The sequence below is a fragment of the Anabrus simplex genome, chromosome 5 (genome assembly GCF_040414725.1).
Source record: "Anabrus simplex isolate iqAnaSimp1 chromosome 5, ASM4041472v1, whole genome shotgun sequence".
Taxonomy (NCBI): Eukaryota; Metazoa; Arthropoda; class Insecta; order Orthoptera; family Tettigoniidae; genus Anabrus; species Anabrus simplex.
The window spans coordinates 100,338,038-100,361,785 of record NC_090269.1 but is presented as its reverse complement, the minus strand read 5'-3'; the positions used below and the strand labels follow the sequence as shown (position 1 = coordinate 100,361,785).

Below are 23,748 nucleotides of genomic sequence, written 5' to 3'. Positions count from 1 at the left end.
AATGTTTGATTTTTCCATAACTGGTATCAAGAAATACAGTGGTATTATGAAGGTCCGACACCATTACTTCCCTTTCTTTTAAAAGAAATTGGGAGAGTTACAGCTTCAGCTACTTCTTGTAATGTTTCAACCTGGGGGTGGGTGATATTGAGGTAATCTGCCATTAGGATTATATCATCTGCAAAAGTAAAGGCAGTCAATGTTCAATGCTTGGATCCAGTGCATAGCCTAATACCAGTATTGAGTAGCCTGTTTCTCCACTCACTGACAACCTTTTCAAGAACACAGTTGGAAAGAATGGGCAAGAGTCCATTACCTTGACAAACACTTCTTGATGTCAAAAGGGTCAATATTTCCCCCACGAATTTCACTTGTGAATAGGTGTAGGTCAGAGATTGTTTGATGATGGAACAAGTCTTATTTTCCAATCCCATCTCCTTGAGGATATCAAGAAGACTGAAATAGTCATGGGTCTTCTTGCAATCAATAAAAGTCAATACTGGTGGTTTGGCACAAAGAGATTGATGTGGAAGATACTCTTTAGTGAAAAGATCTGTGTACTGCTGTAGCGTATTGTATGGAAGTTGGCTTGACATTTACCAGTCTGTGGAGCAACAACAAGTTCGGTGTGACTTTAAACTGCTTTTAACAAGATTTTGTAGGCAACTGAATGAAGAGATATGCCGCTGTAGTTATTTACATCTGCTATATTTCCTTTCTTATAGGGAGGATGTTTAAGAGCTGATTTTGCCATTCCTTAGAAATAGTTTTTGATTCAAAAGAATTCTGCCGGGCTGACTGGCTCAGATGGATGAGGTGCCGGTCTTCTGACCCAACTTGGCAGGTTCGATCTTGGCTCAGTACAGTGGTATTTGAAGGTGCTCAAATACATCAGCCTCATGTCAGTAGATTTACTGACACACAAAAGAACTTCCGTGAGACTAAATTCCAGCACAAGCCGGGCGAGTTGGCCGTGCAGTTAGGGGTGTGCGGCTGGGAGCTTGCATCCGGGAGGTAGTGGGTTCGAACCCTACTGTTGGCAGCTCTGAAGATGGTTTTCTGTGGTTTCCTATTTCCACACTAGGCAAATGCTGGGGCTGTACCTTAATTAAGGCCACGGCTACTTCCTTCCCACTCCTAGGCCTTTCCTATCCCATTGCGGTGCGACGTAAAGCAAAATTGTAAATAAAATAAATTCCAGCACCTTGGATCTCCAAAAAGAGTAAAAGTAGTTAGTGGGACGTAAAGCCAATAAATTAATATTATCAAAGAATTCCATTTTGGCAGCAAAATTGGGACCAGCTATTTTCAGAGTTCAGCTAGTATGGAATCTTCACCTTATGTCTTGTTGTTGGGGAGAGATGCAATGATTTGGGTGTTGAGTAAGGACTCAAAATATTTAGCTAATCATTCACAATTGATTATTATTATTATTATTATCATCATCATCATCATTATTATTATTATTATTATTATTATTATTATTATTATTATTATTTATTATTATTATTATTCCCTGCTCTTGAATTGTATCTTTTTCTGACCCCACTCTCTTGTATTTGTTCTCCCAGGGTCTTGAAGCTCTTTGTATTCTTTTGATCCTTTGATCCTTCAACTCCAAGCTGTTGATACCAGTCATGAGCTGTGTTGTCTTCTTCTACCTCACGTGTCATATCCAGTTCACAGGCACTGTGGTAAATGTCTCCTGTCTTGCATCAAATTGAAAAGTTGCCAGGTGCTATTGACCGCTATCTTTGATGTTCAGCCAGTTCTTTTCTTGCGACTGACACCACACTCATCCTCTTTTTTTCCTTGTAGTATTAGCTGCAGAGAGTGGTACTTTTTTCCTCTCGTAATATGTCTGAAGTAATCTGTTTTGCACTGCTTAATCAAAGACAAAAGTTCATGACCTAGTTTTGCTTGTTTAAGGACTTCACTATTTCTCATCCTTTGTATCCATGGTATACAAAGCATTCTTTGGGAAATCTACTTTTCAAAAGCTTTCTGTCACCTTACGGAGTTAGATTTAAACTCCATATCTCAACATCATATAGCAACACCAGCCAACACTAACCCTCTCAATCATTTGCAACATTAATGTTAAGACCCCATTTCATCCCAGCAAGATTATCCTTGTTCAGTTGGGATTGCATGTTCTTAAGATTGTGAGATACAAGCAAATTGTCGTCTGCATACCTTGTACCATTGATCTTCACACTAGTTTCCATTAGTTTTGAGTGCTATATTTTATCATCGTCATCATCATTGGTGCAGTCATCCAGTAGTTCATGGGATTTATGCTTGTTGTTTAAAGGGGTGTAACATATAGGTCATCGGCTCACATGGGATTGAGATATGGGTGCATGAATCTCTGAGTATGAATTTTAAGGCATAGACCTGCACTAAATTTTAAAACCTCTGCAAGCAGGCAGGCTGCAACGGTATCCATGGAGTTGATGACTTCTCAGTTCTTTTTGTTGCATGTTCTATCATAGGCTCTAACCTAGGTATATTGGGAGGGCCAAGTAGACCTAGTTCCATAGTGTCAGTGCTTGTGTTGTCCCTGCCGTGCCATTCCAGGAGAATAGTGTGTTTAAAATTATCTGTCTGATCTGTGAATTAATCCTCTATTTCTTTCATGGCAGGTTTATCATCCTCATCAGTGGTTTGGGCCTCACCAATAATGCTGACGTCCTTCTACCTCTTCAGATGTTTGTAGACTGGGTGGGAGGCTATCTGGGGGATGCTGGTGATCAACAGCGTCAGACTCAAGCTGTACGGGTTATTATAGCTGGTGAGTTTGTTACCTAAATACTGACATTCTGTCTTCATAGTGTGCATCCTACCAACTGTCTCACTCCACAGACTCTGCACAGGTTATTATAACAGTTAAGTTTGTTTCCCGAATACTGATATTCTGCCCTCATAGTGGTATCCTGCCAACTCTCCCAATCCATGGTCTCTGTACAGGTTATTTATCTGACATTTTGTTTGATGTTCTGTCTTCTTAGCGGGTGTTGTGCTCCTTTCTCAATCCACAGACTGTCAACTTCCTTGATTTTAAATGCTCAGATAATATAACAAGAACAAAATATACTGCTATGTATAAGGTGGCATAAAAGTCAGTTTTCCCTTACATAGTAATTAATAGAGAGACAAGACACACTTAGATTTAGGTTTTATTCAGTAACAGTAGTTGGCAGCAGTACATAAACACATCCATTTTTCTGTTGTGAGTCAGCCATTGTTGTTGTTGTTATTGAGTGAATCTGTGTTTTGTTGCATTGTGTTGTATAATATTCTTTGCAATGGTCCGCAAGCTTACTAATGAACAATGAATTTACGTGTTTCAATTATTGTGGAAGTATGACAAAGAGACTTCCAGAATTCGTAACGACTTTAGTATGAATTTCCTGATTTTCTGTTACCAACTCTGCAACAAAACTTCAAGCTTTTTCACCTAAAATTACTTCACGCATTGCATGAAAATGATCATGACCGAAGACTTGACTCGTGTGAGTTGTTTATGATTCGGAATGAAGCAATCCAAATTTTTGGCAGTCATTTTTATGGACAGATAAGGCAATCTTTCAGGCTAAATGGATGTGTTAATCGCCATAATTGTGTTTATTGGTCTGACACAAACTCCCATGAGATAATGGGAATTTAGCTCAGTGTTTCATGTGTTGCTGTCAGGGGAGGAGTTTAAAGTATCGGATGAATAGGACTTTTTAATTGCCTTCTCTCTTGAGAAGTGGTTACTTCTCTTGTTTTGAAATGCTGCAAAACTTTGTAGTATCTGAGCTCCAACCACATTCAGCATTTCATTTGGCAACATGTAGCTCCACACCACGTTGGATTGAACATTTGTAACTTTTTGGTTAGCACATTCACAGGGTGGATCAGATGCCATGGGACTGTTAATTGGCCACCATGCTCATGTGATTTTGACACCATGTGATTTTAGTCTATGGGTGATTGTGAAGAATATGGTGGCTTTCCGTATGGCCGAAAAATTTAGATGTATTGAAAATGTCCATTGGAATTGCATTTCATGCCATTAATGAAGATCAATCTTTTTTATTTTTTCTTCTTCTTCCTCTTCATTTCCCTTTTGCAGTCTTCTGGCTTTTGGGTCGGGTTGTGAATAAAGGTCTTCCACAGTTGTCGTGTCTGTTGTCCCGTATTTGTGAATCAGTTGTAAGTCATTGCATGAAATGTATTGAGCAAGTGGCGGACACTTTGATGTATTGAGCAAGGCGGCAGATACTTAACAATGTTTGTTGTAATGGTTGCGTAGTGTAAGGAAAACTGACTCTTGTGCCACCTTGTGTGTATAGGAAATAGATGGAGAGCAGTGACTTACCATGTAAGCCCAGGTGGATGGAGTACACATAAAAGAGAGACAAGGATTCAACATTTTTGTCTGCAACCTTTGTCAGTGGAGGATAGAATAAAAATGGTAGTGGTCATTGTAAATAAGAAAACACTGTTGTGCGTAGAGGGAAGGGGTGAGATAGGCGAGACTAGAGAATGGAAAAATGGAGCAGTTATGTAATGTTGAGGCCAGCTGCTTCTTTAGACCTGAATACCAGTTGATGACCAACTTTGAGATCTCTAAAGGCGAGAGGATAGGGGTGTTGAAGTAACCTTTATTTTCAGGCTATCATCAAATGTGTTTTGATGGAGCTGGGTGTGAATGGGGACTTGGGTTTTGCTGCTACTGCAATGGCCACGTATTTGTTTGGCTAGATTGTTGATAGTTAAGCTGGGCAGAGTCTGCGCTAAAGCTTGTAGATGATGTTGGATGAGTTTCACTCACGACAACCTTGCATGGGCTAAGACTTGTTGATGGTGATGGGTATGTGTAGACGACAAGTCTTGCAGTGGTTGTCTTCACAGGGAAAAGAACCAGAAGGGGGTGGTGCTTGCTGTGGTTCATAACAAGTGAGCATGTTTTTGAGGGTTCTTGAGTGCCTGAAAATGACTGTGGTGCTTTTAGGAAGATCACAGTTTTGATCCTCATTTGCTCCCAGCACCAAAGTCCTTCAAGCCTAGTCTTTCTACCCTGTTCCCCTTAGAGATTCCAAAGTTTGACATCACCTGGTCTCAACATTAGATAATTGCTTCTTAACAACCCCTTCTTTTTACCTCACAAGAGGGTTTTCTTGTCAAAAGTGACTACTAACATTAAAGGAGATAAAATATAGTAAAATAAAAGTGTGGAAATTAAAGGATAAGAATGTACAGCAGAAACCAAATTATGGAAGGATATTGATGCTAAATAGGATCAATATAAAATAAAACCAAGAAGAGAAGCTGTAGCCTTCTTCAGACTTAACACTGGCCACGACTGTCTTGCCGCTTATCTGAAATGAATCAACACCCCGAGATCCGAAAAATGCACACTTTGCCATAACCCTGGAAGCAAAATGAACAAGGAACACCTGCTACATTGCTACAAACTTGATGTGACAGCCAGAACTTCAGGAAATCTCACTCAGCTATACTGGGATGCAAGAAAGCTCGTGGATTGGAATCCGGGCTAGCCATGAGATACAACTACAACAACATGTACAGGAAGAATTTCAGGAGAGACAACAAATTCCAGTTACTAAAGTAGGAAATGTAGAAGATGAATGGTCCAACTTCAAAAAGGACATTTGTAAGTGAGGCAGAGAGTGCCTATGATAGTAGAACATCGATGAGAGTGAAAGAAAATGAGACACCGTAGTAGAATGAGAAGGTGAAAGAAGCAGTGAAAGCAAAGAAGAAAACATGGCAAGAATTAAATAGAGATATAAAAGAAGAAAGCAAAAGGGAGTATCTTAATAATAAAAGGAAATTTAAGAAATTGCTAACCTGCAGTTACTGGCGTTAACATGCGTGGCCAGTCAGCTTGCTTGTGTTCCTAGGTAAATATCTCAAATTGACGTATTAAAAATACTTCCTTCTTTGTATGGGCGTAGGCATAAAGGTGAGCGCTGCGCTCACCAGCGAGTAATGGCGCACATAAAGACCTAGCAAGTAATGCTGGGTTAAGAGAAGAAAAGTTGGGAAGAATTTACTCAAAGGATGGAAGCAGATGGAGCTGGCAGTAAAAGAATGCTGTATGGAATCATACAAAGTAAAAGAAAAGAAAGAGTTTTTACCGAGCTTATGAATGAGAAATGTGGATAGTTGATAATACATCCAGAAGAAATAACGAGAGGATGGAGGGAGTATTTTGACGGTGTAATGACTCAACAGTAGAAGATGATATAACTCTGTTAGAGGTGGAATGAAAATGGGAAAGGCACCAGGGATGGATAAAATCAGTGTGGAAATGATGAAGGTTGCTGGACCTGTTGGATTATAATGGGTGTACAGATTTTTAAAGTGCATGTGAAAGCAGAAACATGTGCCAGAAGACTGGGGAAAGAGAATAATACCACATACTTGCCAACCCTTCCGATTTACCCAGAAACTATCAGTTTTTATAGTCTTCTTCCGATTTTCTGATTTACTTTTTACTTCTTCCTATTTTTGACCAATATAACCTCCAGCATGATCAATACTCTTCTCCTAGGATAAATTATTGTGTGCTTGAGTAATTTACGCAACCTCATTTTCAAGCATATTTATTTGATGTTTTATTTGGTGAGTGCATCATCCGTCGTCTTTGTATTTCATGTTTCCCACTCACTATAGCAGCGTACACAGCTGGGAATTTGGCACGGCAATCGTCCTAAGGCAAGAGAGGCTAGCGTGCGCTAGCGACACTGTTAATCTGGATGAAAGAATGAGTTTCTTATTGTGTGTTTCGCACGCTGTTAACATAGTTTCTCTGCATAGTTTCGTTGGAGTTGTAGGCCACGTGTTTTTTCCTTGTGGTTCTGTGCTTTTCCCCCTGTCAGAGTCTTGTGTTAATAATGTATGGAACTTACTGATCTGCATTGTATTTGGTAGTTTTGCGTATTTCAGTGCATTTGTGTTCATTCTTAGTTCATAATTTTAATGACTTGAATGTATTTCAGAGAGTTGTGTCGGTGGCAGTTTCTGGTACTTTCTCTTCACATTATGGCCTCAAAAGTTAACAAACGTTATCTCCAATTGTTCAGATACGCCTATAAAATTGAATTTCCGTTCATGTTACAGTCTCATATAGGAAATGATAATGCATTTTGATCCGTGTTTGTTACATTTTCTTGCAACCATGTTTGTTTTCTTAGTTTAAGATGTTAAATGTAATGATCAATTTGCCTTGTATGCCTTTTATGTTGTCATTTTTTTCGTCGAGACCGTGCCATAATATATGTGACAAAATTGTATTTTTTTATTTCTAAAACTTGTCAGGTATGATACCAGTCTTTAAGAAGGGGGACAAAAAATGTGCAATAACTGTAGAGGAATCTCACTCTTATCACAAGTGGCAAAAGTATTGGAAATAATATTAGAGAGGAGAATGAGAAGAAAGTCAGGAGGAGGGTTGCAAGAGAAACAGTATAGCTTTAGAAGTGGACCCAATATTCAGCATGAGGCAATTAATGGAAAAGAATTTGAAATATGGAAAGGATCTGGTCATGGCATTCATAGATCTAACAAAGGCATATGATAGTGTTTCTAGGGAGAACATTTGGGAAACCATAGTCAAAAAGAAACTGGGTACACAAACTGTAGAAATGGTGCAAGCAATGTACAAAAAGTGTGTCAGCAGTGTACAGACTCAGTTTGGAAAGACAGAATGGTTTAGAAATGTAACTGGACTGAGGCAGGTGAGTGTGCTGTCACCTCTTTTGTTTCTAATGGTTATGGATGAAATTGTAAAGGAGACAGAGGAAGCATATGGGAATAGGTAGATGAAGTTATTACTATTTGTGGACGATATTGTGGTCTGGAAAACGAAGAGCAAATAAGCACAAGAACAACTTGTTGCACTGAACAAGAAAATTGAAAAGTTTGGTTTGAAAATCAGCACAGAGAAAAGCAAGATCATGGCAGTATCAAGAGGACAAAGACAAGGGAAAGGCATTGTGAAAATTTGTGGTCAAAGTCTTGAAATTGTTGACGGATTTAAATACCTACGGAGTGAATTAATGTATAATGCAAGTCTGGACTTGGAGATTAACAAGAGGGTACAACAGGGCAATGCATTCTACCAGTGTAAGAAATGTGTCTGGAATAAGGAAGTACCAAGGAAATGTAAACAGATAATGTATGAAATGTATTATATACCCTGAGACCTGGGCAATAGCAAGTAGGGTGGAGAGTAGAATTCAAGCCAGCAAAATTAAATACCTAAGAAGTATGCTAAGGCAAGGAAAGATAGATTGAGAAATGAAGACGTGAGAAAGTTGGTCAGAATGGTTAACCTAACTGAGAGAATTGATAGGAGTAAATTAAGATGGTTTGGACATGCAAAGGGGATGAAGGAGAAAGAATACCAAAACAGATAATGGAGATGAAATTTGAGGAAAAGAGGGCGAAAGGGAGACGTAGAACAAGGTGGATTGGTTCGATAAACAGGAATTCAAAAAGAATGGAAGAGGAATGGTGGAAGGAGGAAGAAAGGTGGAGAAGTGCCATAAAAGCCCCAACCTGGCAGGAGCTGGATAAGGGGAAAGGATAAATATGATATTGATGATGATGATGATGATGATGATGATGATGATGATGATGATGATGAGTGACCTGTAACAATTTTGTTTTATATTCCACTCACAGAGGCTGTAGCTGAAAGTTTCAGACCCTTGTCCTTCTTTTATGTGTGCTTTATCCACACATGTACTTAACCCTTTCGTACTCAGCCTATATGCGGAGGTTTGCTTGAAGAAGCTGAAAATAATTTCTGTGATTTTCCAACCAAATTACAAAAAATCAACACGTAAACAGTTTAACACATAAAAAAATAAAATAAATCACACTAATACAGGAAACTATGAGCATTTCAAAAATGAATATACCTTGGATGTATTATTATTATTATTGGTAAAGCCGAAATAAATTAATCAACTTTGAAAATAAATTTAAAAAATGTAAATTATGGTTTCCATTGACAAAAAGATCAGACACTATTGCGTCTTTCTTCTTTACTCTTAGACCTGAAAGAAAGAACATTTAATTCTGAATAATTTGATATCAATATGATGTGTATGCTGCAATTCACTCATGAAACATGGCACAGAGTTATTCACTGTACATGTAACTATCATCGAAGTCAGGTCCTCGCGGTCCGATGCACGGAGAGCAGCTGTGACTGTGTCACTTCCCACATAACGGGAATCACTTTCGGCAAAGAAGCCTCATTATTACTGTCTAAATCATCGTAAAATTCAAGGATATCGGCCTCATTCGGCCTTAATTATGGCCTAGCCATTACGATAAAAAGATGACGCAAGCATGTACAGTAGTGGAGTAATGAGAAAGTGTAAAATTATAGTTCGTGAAGTACAGCGAACACACGATGTACCAAAGAAACAAAATAAACTCTAAACTGATAGCAAGATCAAATTGTTGTATTTACAAGCCAACCAAAACAGATCCACACACTAACATTTTCGAATAATCGCAACATAAACATTCATGGTCAACAGATTTCTTTTGACGGAAATAAAAATATTTTGTAGGGCTGGTGGATATATCTGAGGAATAAAACACAAATTCAACACTTTAAGTTACTGTCACGATCAACTATTACCACTTAAAAGCCAAGCAAATGATCAAAATCTCTAAATAGGACAAAGCCGATGTATCAGCGCCGTGAGTGTTCTCGCCATAACCTCTCGCGCCGATAGATCAGCACGCTGAGTGAGAAAGGGTCGAATGGTCAATCGTGCTCTCTATCCGTTTACTTCAAATTTTAAGTTTTCATTGTGGCTGGAAAATTGTGTGTTTATTTGTTATGTGAATGTTACAAACTGCATTTTGTTACAGGTAACTCTGTCAGACACATGGCGGATCATAAAGCTCCACTCTTGTCTAACGTCCACAAGATAGAAGTGGAGGATGCTATCAAAGGCACCAAGCTGCTGGATGATTTCTTGGCCCAACTTGCGGTCAGTTAAATCACTAATTTATTTATTCTTGGTGACAGACAAAGTTTGTTGATTTGTTGTAGGCCTGTTTTATTGACAGCTTTCAGCTGCATGTTATGCTACCCATGTTGCATTACTTTCTGCTTCGGCATGGGCTCTATCTCTATACGGTTTGTCTTGTTGCTCCTCATTTCTCGCTTTTACTATGCATGCTTTTGTATTTCAGTTTACTACCAATACCATTGTGAGTTTGACTTAAGAACCAGCCATTGTTACGATTAGATGAATAAGAACTTCAGAGATACTTTGTATCAAAAGAGGAGTACACCAAGGTTGCATACTTGCGTTGCTCCTCTTCATTCTCTTTACTGATCACATATTCAAAGAAACCTTGCATGCTGCTGAACTAGGTGTGAAAGAAAATTTTAGATTGCAGATGACACCTTGACACCATTGAAGATTGTTCAGAACTGCTCAGTAGAATGCATATCAATGGATTAAGATGTGGTCTAAACATCATTTCTTAAAGAACTAAGTTTGTGGTATTTTGCAGAGGCAACCATGAAGCTGCCCCCATTTCAATAAATAATCATTATATAGAAAAATGATAAAATTGACTCTCACTAACACCAAATCAAAAATGAAGTTTAGGGGTAAAACATCTGAGACATTTGAAATTAAAACTGGACTACGGCAGGGAGTTGGGCCCTCACCATTATTATTTAATTGTGCTCTAGAAATGGTAATGAGGGAATGGTTTAGGAAATGTCCCCCCCAAAATAAAGATTGGCCGAAAAATCAAAACAAATTGCCTAGGTTTCGCTGACGATTTAGCATTACTAGCAGTGGACATAAAAGAAGCAAAAACCCAGATATCAGAACTTCAAAACATTGCAAATAAAATTGGCCTCAAAATATCATTTGAAAAAAACAGAAATTATGCCCCAAAAACCAACACAACTAAAAGAAGTTACCATAAATGGTAATAAAATCAAAATAGTAACTCAATTTAAATATCTTGGAGAAATAATAACACATAACCTAAATGAAAAAATCTCAATCCAAACAAGAACAAATAGATTAGCTAAAGCCCAAAAATTAACATGGGATATCTACAAAAAGAAATGTCTATCAATAAATACAAAAATAAAACACTACAACACAGTTATAAAACTGGAAGCTATATATGCAGCAGAAACACTTTTTTACCTGAATAAACAATCAAAGACTGACAGACTTCAGAAAATTGAAAGGAGAATTGTAAGAACCTGCATCAACAAAAAATACCAGAAAGATGGACAGTGACGGTTAATACCTAACAAAGTCATGTACAAAGAACTAGAACCCATTACAGATACTATGCGTAAGAGGAGACTGGGATACTTTGGACATATCATGAGGATGCAGGATTCAAGACTTCTGAAACAACTAGTACAACACAATTTTGTCTCAAAAAATACCACAACAGGATGTAAATGGGTCAGAGAAGTAAGAGAGGATCTGAAGGAAATAGGCCTTACAACAGAAGACACCACAAATAAGGTGAAATTGAATACAAATCTCAAGAATACAAACCTCCGCTTTACCCTTACACAAAACAAACCAACAACATGCATATTTTCAACTGAGGAAAGGGCACGAAGATCGGAGCGTCTGAAGAAGTACTGGGAGGACCGCAAAGCCCAAACAGTCCCTTCAAAGAGACCTGAACGACGGACAGACTAAAGTGATCCTATGTGGTCATAAAAGAAGAAGAAAAAAGAGTGAGTCAGTCCTCTTACCTTAGGTGCATCATAACAGACAATCTGGACCCTGAAAGCGAGATCAGACACCGTATTGAGACTTACAGATCGTTCATATGAAAGTTGAGGCCATTTTTTTGTGGCTATCATATTAACCTCAAACTTGGGAAACGGATGTTGAAGTGTTCTATCTGGTAAATATTGTTTTGTGGAGCAGGGACCTGGAGTAACAGTTTTTTGTATGAACAGATTATAGGCCTTTAACCTTTGAAGTGCTGAGTCACCAAATGACTGTTTTGTGCCTCAGTGCTTAATTTTTTTCATTTGTATGTAAAAAAAAAAATTTGTAGAAGCTTCAATTTTTAACTTATCAGTGAGGTGATTAGCTTAACTATTTATAAATGTTGGCTCTTTATAAATCTGAATGCAAATAGAAAATCCTACACTTATATTCAGTATTATTTTGACGGAAAACAAAATTACACTTTTTGTGCCCATATGTACATCATCTTTATACAACAAACTAAAGATCCCAAAACGAAATTATTTCCTAAAATCTGTAGGCAGCTAATGTAAACTGTAAACTTGTGGTACTCATCGAGGACATGACAACTACAAAATGTATAGGGATGTCTGATACAGAAATATAATCATAAATTGTAAATATTTCTCAGGTACAAGCAGTCTGTTTGACATTTGATACCTTCAGAAGGTTTTCATTGTGTGAAGCACTTAAAAAAATTCAGCACCATTAGCGGCTTTCACAGGCTGTTGGCTGGAGTGAGTACATACATGGCAGATCTTCTTACCTGGCTTACAATATTTTCAGCACACTCTGTATCGCTTAACAATTAATTAAAATCATCACTTTCCGCTGTGGTTAATAACTGAAAGATTCTTTGACCCGAAATAACATTGTGGCGAGAGCACCCGTCTGTAGGCAGGTGGAGCACTCATCGGGTTTAAATGAAGGGACCCTTGACAGATCTCGTAACAAATAACGAAGTTACTGAGAACTAGAGCAGAGTTAAGGCTAGGAAAACAGCCTACCATATTTATTCGCATAATTTCCTGCTTTTTTTTTCTCTTAAATTTTAGAGATTAAAACTCGAGGGGGATATGTGGATATTACGTGATTACAAAAAAATCGGATGTAAAATTGAGATATACAGCTTCAAAAACTTCAGTTATTTATCAAATTAATATTTGAAAGCAAGTAACTAAACTACGGTTGTGAGACACCATGACGTGTTCAAGTTCCAAAACAATGGCAATGCAGGTGATTGGGGGTCAACCCTAGCAACGCAAACATGCATAATAAATATCAGGCATGAAAGGTGTGCAAATCAAAATGAGCTCATTAAGTGCGTAAATAAAATCGACATGCTAGTCCATTACTCTCCAAAGCTTTCTTTGGAAGATGTACCTGTAGACAGATAATCTTCATTAGCAGACTTGTTCATGTCCAGTGCGTTGTCCCACATTATGTTGTCCTCCAAGCCATCCATCACGTTAGATTGTGTTCTTGAAACTTTTTATGGCAATCTATTCCGTGGTCGGCTTCAAAGCTTGGAAGAATCCAAGGGCTCAGTTTTTCAATGCTGGGTCTCTTAATGCTGAAAATTTATAGTGTTCAATAATGGACCAACTACATTGGTATTATGAGAACCAGATCCCATTCATTCCCCATAAAACCAGCGGAGATGATCTTTGAATGGTTTATTCACCAAAAGGTCTAGTGGCTGTAAAATTGATGTTACCCCACCTGGTATTATGATGTTGAGATGGGACATCTCATTTTTAATGGACTCCACTAAATGATCACAAAAATAGTGCAGAACAAGCTTGGATTTTTATGAAGTAAAGCTCCAGGGTGTTGATTCTACACAGCCTTCAGCCAGTCTTTTGAGTGCATCAGCTGACATCCATCCTCTTTCCTGCACTCAAAGGACAATTCCAGTGGGAAGATTGCACTTCGGCAGAGTTTTTCTTCTGAAAACGACAAATGGTGGAGCTTTCTACCTTATATCTTAACTGCCAACATGATGGTACCAATACATTATAATTTCTTCGTGTCTGTTGTTTTAATTAATGCACTGGATATACCCTTCGTATGCACTGTTGTACTGTATTTTATGACATACCAGAATAAACGGGAGGTTGGTCCGCGTTTCTGATTTGAGAAAGAAGAAGATCATTTTCTCATCTAAGTTTGATGATGAACTTATGAAATTTGAATACTTTGTCCATCTAATTACGCAATAGACGCTGAGCTAGCTTGGTTCATCTTTGCAGACAAAGTCCATGTCTCAGCATAAAACGAACAGTCCATCTCATGCCCGCCTTAAATTGAGCACTTTTAATGCCATTTTTAAATTATGTCCTTCACTTTCATATGCATCATTTCTTACAGTGCAATGATGCTGTCATTTCTCAGTTCCACTACAAAGTCGAGCACTTCTTTATCTATCTCAGGTAATTTTTTGCGCTTTGGGCCAAGGAACGATCGACATTTGGATTTAGCTTCCATTAATTCTTCTTTCTGGGCTCCCTCGTCTGGTTACTATGAGACTGAATGCAGCTGTTTGTTTCCTTATCTCTGGTTCCGCCTGGGGAGCAGACCAGGGTAGTAGGGAATTGGAAGGGATGGTTAATGGCCTTGGACACTCCGTTTGCAGAGATATGTATAGATGCTTGGAATCCAGGAAACAGGCTTGTTAGATGCGCAAGGGGTGTTCAGTTTCTTTCCGAAGATGCTAGTGGAATTCAGGCATCATGCGAAAAATGCAAGAATATTGATTCAGAAAATAGGTCCTAAAAATCTTGAGGGGGAAATTACATGCGGCGGGGCGTTATGTGAGTAAATACAGTTTTTAGGCATGTTCTAAGGGGGTAGAAGATGCAAGCTATTAGATCTGATATTACAAGTCAAAATAGCTTGTTGATGCTTGTTGGTTAAAGAGGCCTAACATCTAGGATATCTGCTCACAAGGCAAAATACAAGGGAAGTGAAGAATTGATAGACCATCGTTGTCATGGCTCAAAACATTGAAGACTGGACCGACATGTGCAACACTGTGCAACTCTTCAGATTAGCTGAAGGAAGGGGTACTTTTTCCAGTGTGTTCGCTGATGTGTGGGGACCAGACATGGCACTTAATGAGGAAGAAGGGATGGAAGACAAAAAGTGTAATTTTTCTTTGGTATATGCAAAACAATTCAAAGCAATTAATCATAAATTGAGCAGAATTATTTTACAGAAAATATAATGGATTTTCATTTCAAACAAAAGTGCTGGAAAGAACCATCTTAGCATTGGAATGGGCTTAACTATTATTTAGAGTTTGTGATTTTTAGCATTTGCGATAAATGCGAAATATGTCGAAACTTTGTCACTGTATGTGCCTTCATCTTATATGACCCGTACGAGTGGTTTTTAGCGATTTTGAATTAGCGATAAAATGCGAAATTGATTCAAAATGCGAAATTATACAATTTATGCGAAATAGATGCGAAACTCGCAGTTTTATACGAAATAAAAATATATCTTTTTAAAAACGATGCATTTTTCTTCAAAATAAGATATATGTTGTTATTTATTTCAGGAGAAATAATTATTACGGCGCCCATTGCGATCGTAAAGCGGTAACATGCTTTGACGGACACTTCCGTCCTGCTGCACGGAAGATTTATAAGTTCATTATCGCAATTAGCTGGTAGGAGAGATTTATTTTCTTTGTTTTGCAGCCTACCCGATTGATGTCAGATGATACCTGAAGCTATTTTCTCTGTGTAAATAGTAACTCTGAGCTGAAATACGGAAAATAAAAAGCACCTCATTTTGCCGCTCGTTGTAAACAATCATGGCGGCGTCTAAGCGCGACATGGATGAGTTTATTCGTAACTGGTTTGAAAATAGTGATGTTGAAAGTGGAAATGTTTCTCTGGAGAGTGAAAATACTTCTTCTTCTTCTTCTTCTTCAATTGACAGTGATGAAAGTGATTCCGATTTCAGTTCTGAGATGATAGTGCCAATTGAAACTACGTGACAAAACCAGAATACAACAAGAACGAGTGAGAAGTCTAGTTTTTTTTGCTTCACGTCGCAGCGACACAGATAGGTCTTACGACGGCGATGGGACAGGAAAGGCCTAGGAATAGGAAGGAAGTGGCCGTGGCCTTATTTAAGGTACAGTCCCAGCACTTGCCTAGTGTGAAAATGGGAAACCGCGGAAAACCATCTTCAGGGCTACTGACATTAGGGTTCGAACCCACTATCTCCCGGATGCGAGCTCACAGCTGCGCGCTCCTAACCGCACGGCCAACTCGCCCGGTGAGAAGTACAGTATAGTAAAATGATGCTTGGAATTATGATCTTGTTGACAATAAGCCTCTTTCTGTAACATGTAAACCAGTTTTTGAAATTCACTCTATAGTGGGGAGGGGGTTGGGTAATAATCCGAAAAAATGGACGTAGGGAATGAATTTCTAACCCCACAGTTCTGGGATCATGTTACTAAGGAAACCAATGCCTATGCCTCTACATTTCTTGCTAATTTATCTGCTTCCCTTGAAACCAGTAATACTTACGAACAAAAACAATGGTTTCCTGTTACTATAGACGAGCTAAAAGCTCACTTTGCTTTATGTATTCTTATGTAGCCTATGTGATTAATCAAATTTATGTTAAAGTGACGAAAAAATAAATGGTATGTAAGGGAATATTTCCTTTCACAAGTAATGGTAGGCCAAAGGGTTAAATCATTCAATGCGTGGAATTTCTTTCACTGGCTAAAGAGCACTGCAAGGAACAATCAATCAAACAGCAAATACACTTTCAAGCACCACGTTCATTCTCTTTGTGTGTTGACCCCTGATCTTAGTCGGTTATTCTTGACATTGGTGTTGAGTAGTAGTTCTGTTTAAAAGTACGGTAGCGATTTATTTTATTGTCTGGTAGCCATGGGTAGAAGCGAAGTGACGACCAAACAGCATGCCGAAAACCACAAATCGGGACATTTTTATGTAAACGATACAGATGGCCTATATTGATGTGCCGACTCTGCAATCAAAGACTTGAAGAAAAAAATGTTTTGCAGTCCTTCCTTTGCCTTAGCACTTCTGTCCATTTGGGCCTCTACGAACAGTGTCGATGTAGAGTTGTTTTTAGCAACTACAACATAATTGTAACTGATATGCGGTCTCAAATGAAGGAGGACACCTTTTAAGCAATTGGCATGTTGTACATTAATCATCATTGGAATTCCTCTTCCTTGTAGGTGTGTTGTACTGTGATAAATAAATATGTTCAGAATAGTATTTTTCACTTTGAAATTGTGTTCGTAAATTTGAAAATAAGCATATTCCTGTGCGTGCGTTAATGCTTCTTGCAGTCTTATGTTGATGTTTGTCTTATTTTCCATAGTGAATTCAAAACTGCATGACGAGCAATGTGTGATTAAACAGTATGATTTTACTCCCAACTGTTGTGTGTGCAGTTTAGCAAATTATGCCTATTTTTAACCAATTTGCTACAAAACGCTAAATTTGAAAATCAAAACGCTAAATCTCTGATTTTTAAAGGCTATAAACCACGAACTCTACTGATATTCTTCGTCATTTATGAAACCTCAAGAGTTTGAATGACTGAATGAGCATGTTATTTTTGCTGTCGCTGCATTGTCTCACCACTCTCAATCAGTGTTGATGTTGCTAGTTTACCCTGGTCAGCGGTCAGTGACATTACTAGCATCTTGTTTACTGCTATCGCTGCATTGTGCCTTCACTTTTCATCAGTGTTTCTTTCAATAGTGTTAAAAAAAAAAAAAGAGAGAGCTTTCAGGGAAGTGCAGAATTTATATGTAATGCAGGAAATGGGAGTCTTGCCTCAGTAATTGTAATGTTCAGAACACCAGTTCTTATTATACGAGTAATTTTTTTTACACGTTTTTGTACCTATAACACTAAGCTTTGCAAAGCTGACTAAAACAACAAGTAAATTCATCTGAAGGTATTAGTCTGAACTGTTTTGACATTCCTTAAAATATTACATTTTATGTAATTTTGTTAAACTGTACTTGTGGCCCTTGATCTATCACTGAAGTTATTAGCCCTTTATGTAAAATAATTAAATAAAAAAAGTTTGGGTATCCCTACGTAAGATATCATTGTATAAATAAGGATTTGTCCAGAAATTTCTATTTTGTTAATTGCTAAAAATTAATATGTATTAATAACATAGGTTATGGAGAATTATAATTTTCAAAATTATTCACAAATAGTGTTGAGATATATTTTAAAAGAAATGCATGCCCATTTCCCTCCATACCCTGGTACTTGAGAAACTAACATTGAAAGTGTTGGAATCAGTTCCATCATCCAAGGATGCAGTATCTCTTCCTGCATTAACACTCTTTAATCCACTCTAATCTAAATAAAAAGTTTCACCTTTAACCATCTTGATATTAGAGCAGAAAAAAATCATTATAATTTAATAATGTTGGTGTCTTCAAGCATATTTCCAATTTTTTCCTGTCAGCTGGTGCAGTACTATATAATGGTGGCTGTTGCCCTCGCACTGGGACAGGAATTTATCTGAGATTTCAAAATGCAAAATTAGAGATAGATGTACTTGCACAAGCTATTTATATTTAGGGTTTTATGTTTATTTACTGCATTCTTTTGGGTTATCTGAATATTTTTGGTTATTTTAAAATTAAAAACCTGAGATATCTGGATGTTTAAATTAAGAGGTTAAAGTGCTTAGAATAAAGTGCAGTCTTCTGTAAGAGTTGTGATTATATATGATTGTATTTGTGTTCTAGAGTTTTATTGACGTCGACATCATGCCTGGAGAGTTTGATCCAGCCAACCACATGCTACCTCAGCAGCCCTTACACTGCTGTATGTTCCCTCAGGTGAGTATAATGGAAATAACTTTTGTAACAAGAACGAAGGAGTTTAATGTCACCTCTAATTTATGCTTACACAAACAGGACTCTTTACAATTTATGCAGTGTAAAACTAGACGACCTGCAGCTTTAGAATTCTGGGCAATGATATATTTCTGTTTGTGGTGTCCCTTACTACATGCATTCAGTATAGTTATATCCAACTTACTGTGTTTACTAGTGTATGGCACCCTTCCCCCCCCCATCATTTTCAACTATTTTGGGGGAAAAAATAATTAGGAAAAACATTTGCAGAAAATCCTTAAGGTGAGCAAAGAAAAATGCATTTCCTTCTGCAGTGTGAAGAAACGGAAATATGAAAATGTGGATGTCTGGAGTGTGTTAGAGAAGCAAGAGACAACGGCAATGCTGTAAATCATGAAATGATGCAGTTTAAAGCACACAAAATTGCACAAAGTCTTGGTATTGTGGGGAAGGATTTTAAAGCAAGTAGAGGTTGGTCAGAATGGGCTAAGTTTGCAGGGAAGGACATCACTCTGCCAGTGGCTTCCATCAGATTATACCGACAAAGTAATAAAATTTAATTCCTTAGTCAAAAGACTTTGGACATTGCAATGTTGCACAGCCTGGAACTCTGTATGGTGCTGCATGGACGCAGCTTTTAGTCATGTGACCAGCCAGCTGTGGTAATGCAGAATGGTGCTATCACGAAACTGTTTAAATGTCCAATATCACTTTTTGTGTAAATATATATTTAAATAACTATTTTGTGTGTTGATTTAAAGATGCTAGATGTTCCCTTTTCTGCTTTCAAACTAAGGCAATCTAATGCACATCATTTGAAATTTTCACTCATTATAGGCTTCCCCAATATTTTGAAATTGAAAATTAGGGGATAAAAGGAACAAACAAGTGTGAAATCAAGTTATATGTAGATAGGTACAAAGAACAAGAGAAGGAACACAAAATAGGACGAACATAAAGGCAGGCCAGAGTGTGAAGAGGAAGCGACAGAAAGAGGAGATAAGGACAAACGTGAATACACAAAAGGGAAGGACACATTCCATCACTTCATATACTGCCGTCAACAAATAGACAGGCTCTCTCCTCATCAGTCCCAGTTCTTCTACTTCTCATCTCCTGATGAACTCGTTTCTGCTTCCCAGCTTCATCAAGAGGGCGGGCATCAGCATGCATGGGGGTGGGCATCTTGAGAGATCTTCAGTCTTGATGTGGGCAGTAAAAAGTTAGAAAGGAAAGAAACATAAGCAATGATCCTGTTGGGATCCTTTTCCCCTTTTGTGTTTGTCCTGTGTTCCTATACTAAGTGGCACGAACAATGATGGGTGGTACAGAAACAGGAATAGGAGGATAATGCAAACTATGACATTGCCATGCGGGAGAGTAAGCAATAGCTGCCTCTTAACCTTGCATTAGGTTATGTTTTGTTAGGTTTCAGTGTTATATAATCATCCCGTAAGATTACCTTGGACGTTCTAGCCATTCTGGTTATTCAGCTACAAGCCTTCAGAATACAAGACACTTTTAACGTAGGCTAGTTTTTATGGATTTATATTCATATCAGTGTAAATTTGAACAAAGAATCAATGTGAAAGCAATAACAATGTGACAAGGCGACAAATATTCACTACCCTTCACTGTACCACCCAACACAAATCAGTTTCTAATTTCTGAATGGAATGCGAAATGCAAGCACAAACTGGCTCACTGTGTTATTCAGCAATCTCGTTGCAAACCGGCAAGCAAAACTGAACATTTCTGAGGCTAACTCCTCGCTCCCCGAAGGTGCAACTTATGGTATGAAGTTGACAAATTCAAGGCCTTTTCCTGTTATCACGCAACTGTAGCGAGGGCTGTTTCTTACCAGAGTCGGAAATCACGTTCCTTTCACAAGGGATGACATATAACATTTTCAGTGCTACGAAAAATGTGATTGTACTAAGCGGTAATAGCAAAAATTTGTGACGCGATAAGTGAGGTATTTTTTATATAGATTTAATACGCTGAGAATCGAGACTTTGAATTTACGATGTGCTAAGCGGGAAAACATGTTAATGAGGAACTCACTAATGAGGTTTCACTATTATCAGAGATTATAAGTAAAATTACTCCACCATGCCTCGTTTATTGTTCCATGTTCTCTCCATCACTCGTATCTGTATCGAATGCATCTTCTTGCAGGTTGATGATTACCGGTTCCAAAGTGTTGTCTATAATAACATCCCTTTTTAAAAAGTAAATGTTTTGGATGGTTTCAGCATGCTGAATGTAATCCACCCCTACCTTCACCGTAGTACTTTCAGCTGCTTATTGAATTAATATGTTCCTGTCTGCAATTTTGAAAATAGTGTTTCTTTTCGTCATGAATCCCTTAAACTGTAGCCCTACAAGTTCTATTGGATTGGACTAGCAATGATAAAGCATCAAGCGTACAACCTTATGGCAATGCTCATGAGTGACAGCATCAAGTTTGTAATCTGCATTGCGCATATTGCAAGCTGCAACATCTCCCTGTGTGTTTGTGAAGCCGATTGTGGAATTGACATACTGGATAGCCATTACACTTCATATGTCTAAAACCCATATCCTCTGAAATGTTCAGCATTGATGTGGTACTTCGCTGGCATCGCACAGATCCCTTGCATAGCTGTCACCAATTTCTTTGCTGCTGGAAATTCACCTGCAGCATACATGTCATATCAGCCGTCTTACAGTTTGTACTTGTTGCTTTATCCCTTATAATTGATTGGTAGCTATTATTATCAATTACAATTATAGACCCTGGAACTAGATGGAGTAAAAACTGTACTTTATTGATGAAGATGCTTGTTATTTAAAGGGTCCGAACATCTACTTCATTGGCTCAAACCATACTTAGAACTATTCAGTAAATGTCACCGTATTCATTTCACTATGATAAGTCACTGCTACTGTTATGTTTGGACCTAAACACTTATTTCCTTTGAGGAACAGCGGAACCAGCATGACAAATTATTAAACCCCCGCCCTTACGAGTCAGAAGTTTCAGATCCTCCCCAGTCATAATTCGACTTCCAGCAAGTACTTCTGGGAAGGTTCTGATTTACCCAAGTTTCATGTAAGTAATAATTTTGAGCATTTTCTTCTTGTCTAATTTGATGCGTTGTCCTCAAGAATGTGGCCCGTGCAGCAGTGATATCCGAACGTTTCATAAGGAATTTTTTTCCATCATTACACTTCATATACCTGAAACACATACCCTTTAAAATACATAGCATTGATGTAGTACTTCTCTGTAATAGCACAGACTTGTCTTCTGTCATTAGAACCTTCTTCTTCTTCTTCTTTTCTTCATGGGGCCTCTAAATATTAGTTCCAAATTAGCGTCGACCTCTAAGATCTTTTGCTACCATGTTTTTCCTTCATTCCCACCTAGATGTATCTGCTTCCTATGCAAAGCTGCAGGTTGTTCTTATTGGGTCGTCTTTTTTTTTTTTTTCTCTCTCATCACCTGGTAGTCCTAAAGTGGACAGTCTGATTCTACCCAGCGCCTCACATTCCAAAAGTATGTGTTCAGCTGATTCCTCTGCTTCATTGCACTTCATACATACATTGTCTCTTATTACTCCAATTCAATGTATGTGTTTTTTCAGATGGCAGTGTCCTGTCAACAGTCCTACTACCCATCTTATATTTTCTCTGCTGAGTTTCAACAGTTCTTTAGTATGCTTCTTGTTTGGTCCTTTTATCAGTTCCTTTGCAAGCCTGCATCCTGGAGTATATTTCCAGTTCTCCATTTGTTTCTTTTGTACCCATTTTCCTATGTAGTGTCGGTCTTGTCCATAGAAAATCCTGCATACAGGTTCTGGGCCTACAAAATGTGTTTCTGCCCCTTTCCGGGCTAGTTTATCTGCCTTTTCATTTCTTTCTATACCTGCATGCCCTGGTATCCATATTATTTTGACAATGTTGTATTTTGAGAGCTTCAGGAGAAGTGAATGGTAATACCAGACAGTTCTGGATATTATTCTGACTGCTTCTAGTGCTTTAATGGCCGCTTGGCTGCCCGTAAAAATGAAAATTTTCTTATTCCTATAGTTCATTTTCAGATTTTCTTCAAGACATGTGATAGCTATCACTTCAGCTTGAAAGACTGTAGTGTGTTTGCCCATGCTCATCTGGATTGATCTCTCAGGGTCTTCCCCCATCGATCCCTCCTCCTGTGCCATCGACAGTCTTTGAGCCATCAGTCCACCACACTTTATCTTCTTTTTCAGTATTCCATTTGTTGATATCCCAGTCTTCTTTTTTTATCTGAGTCTCAGGCGGTTTTTCAAAGTTGTATACTAACACATATATTTAACTACTGCCTGACAAACGGAGTGTTCCCAGATGTTTGGAAAGATGCACTAATTAGACTCATCCTGAAGAGCTCCAAGTTAGATTCTCCTTCAGATTATCGTCCAGCATCCATCCTACCACCCCTATCCAAGGTACTTGAATGCCTTGTTCACACACAAGTTACTGAATACCTTACCGAGCATTCCCTCCTCAATCCCTTCCAATCTGGCTTGAGGAAAGGACATAGCACTGTGACAGCCTTACTACGAGTGACAGATGATATTAGATGTGCAATGGACCAACGCGACGTGACTATACTGACATTATTAGATCTCAGTAGTGCCTTCGACACTGTCAACCCTCAGTTACTACTGCACAAACTTCGAGAACTAAATTTTAATAGTGTGTCGCTTCGGTTCTTTTCCTCTTACCTTGAAAATCGCCTACAACGTGTGACAGTGGGAAATGTGACTTAGGGTGGCAAAGTAAGACCCTCGGTGTCCCTCAGAGGTCGGTCCTGGGACCACTGTTACTCATCATCCTAATTAATGATATATCGAAAGCTCTTAAATTCTGCAAAGTGCAAGTGTACGCAGATGATGTACAAATTTATTGTCATTCAAAACAGAGTGATATTGATACTGCAATTACTAAAATAAATACCGGGCGAGTTGGCCGTGCGCGTAGAGGCGCGCGGCTGTGAGCTTGCATCCGGGAGATAGTAGGTTCGAATCCCACTAT

General features: G+C 38.3%; 1 protein-coding gene across 7 annotated transcripts in view; it reads left to right on the top strand.

Annotated features, from left to right (window-relative positions):
* The window catches only part of PolD2 (DNA polymerase delta subunit 2), a 119,338-nt gene that overhangs the window by 57,957 nt on the left and 37,633 nt on the right, over nucleotides 1-23,748 (top strand). For all 7 annotated transcript variants that reach the window (XR_010860176.2, XR_011018259.1, XM_068227575.1 and 4 more), the window contains exons 4-6: nucleotides 2,646-2,794; nucleotides 9,913-10,034; nucleotides 18,580-18,672. Coding sequence is in view for 5 of the 7 variants with exons in the window: in XM_068227575.1 (XP_068083676.1) it covers nucleotides 2,646-2,794; nucleotides 9,913-10,034; nucleotides 18,580-18,672 (364 nt within the window). In the remaining 2 variants the exon portion in view is untranslated. The remainder of the gene's footprint in view (nucleotides 1-2,645; nucleotides 2,795-9,912; nucleotides 10,035-18,579; nucleotides 18,673-23,748) is intronic.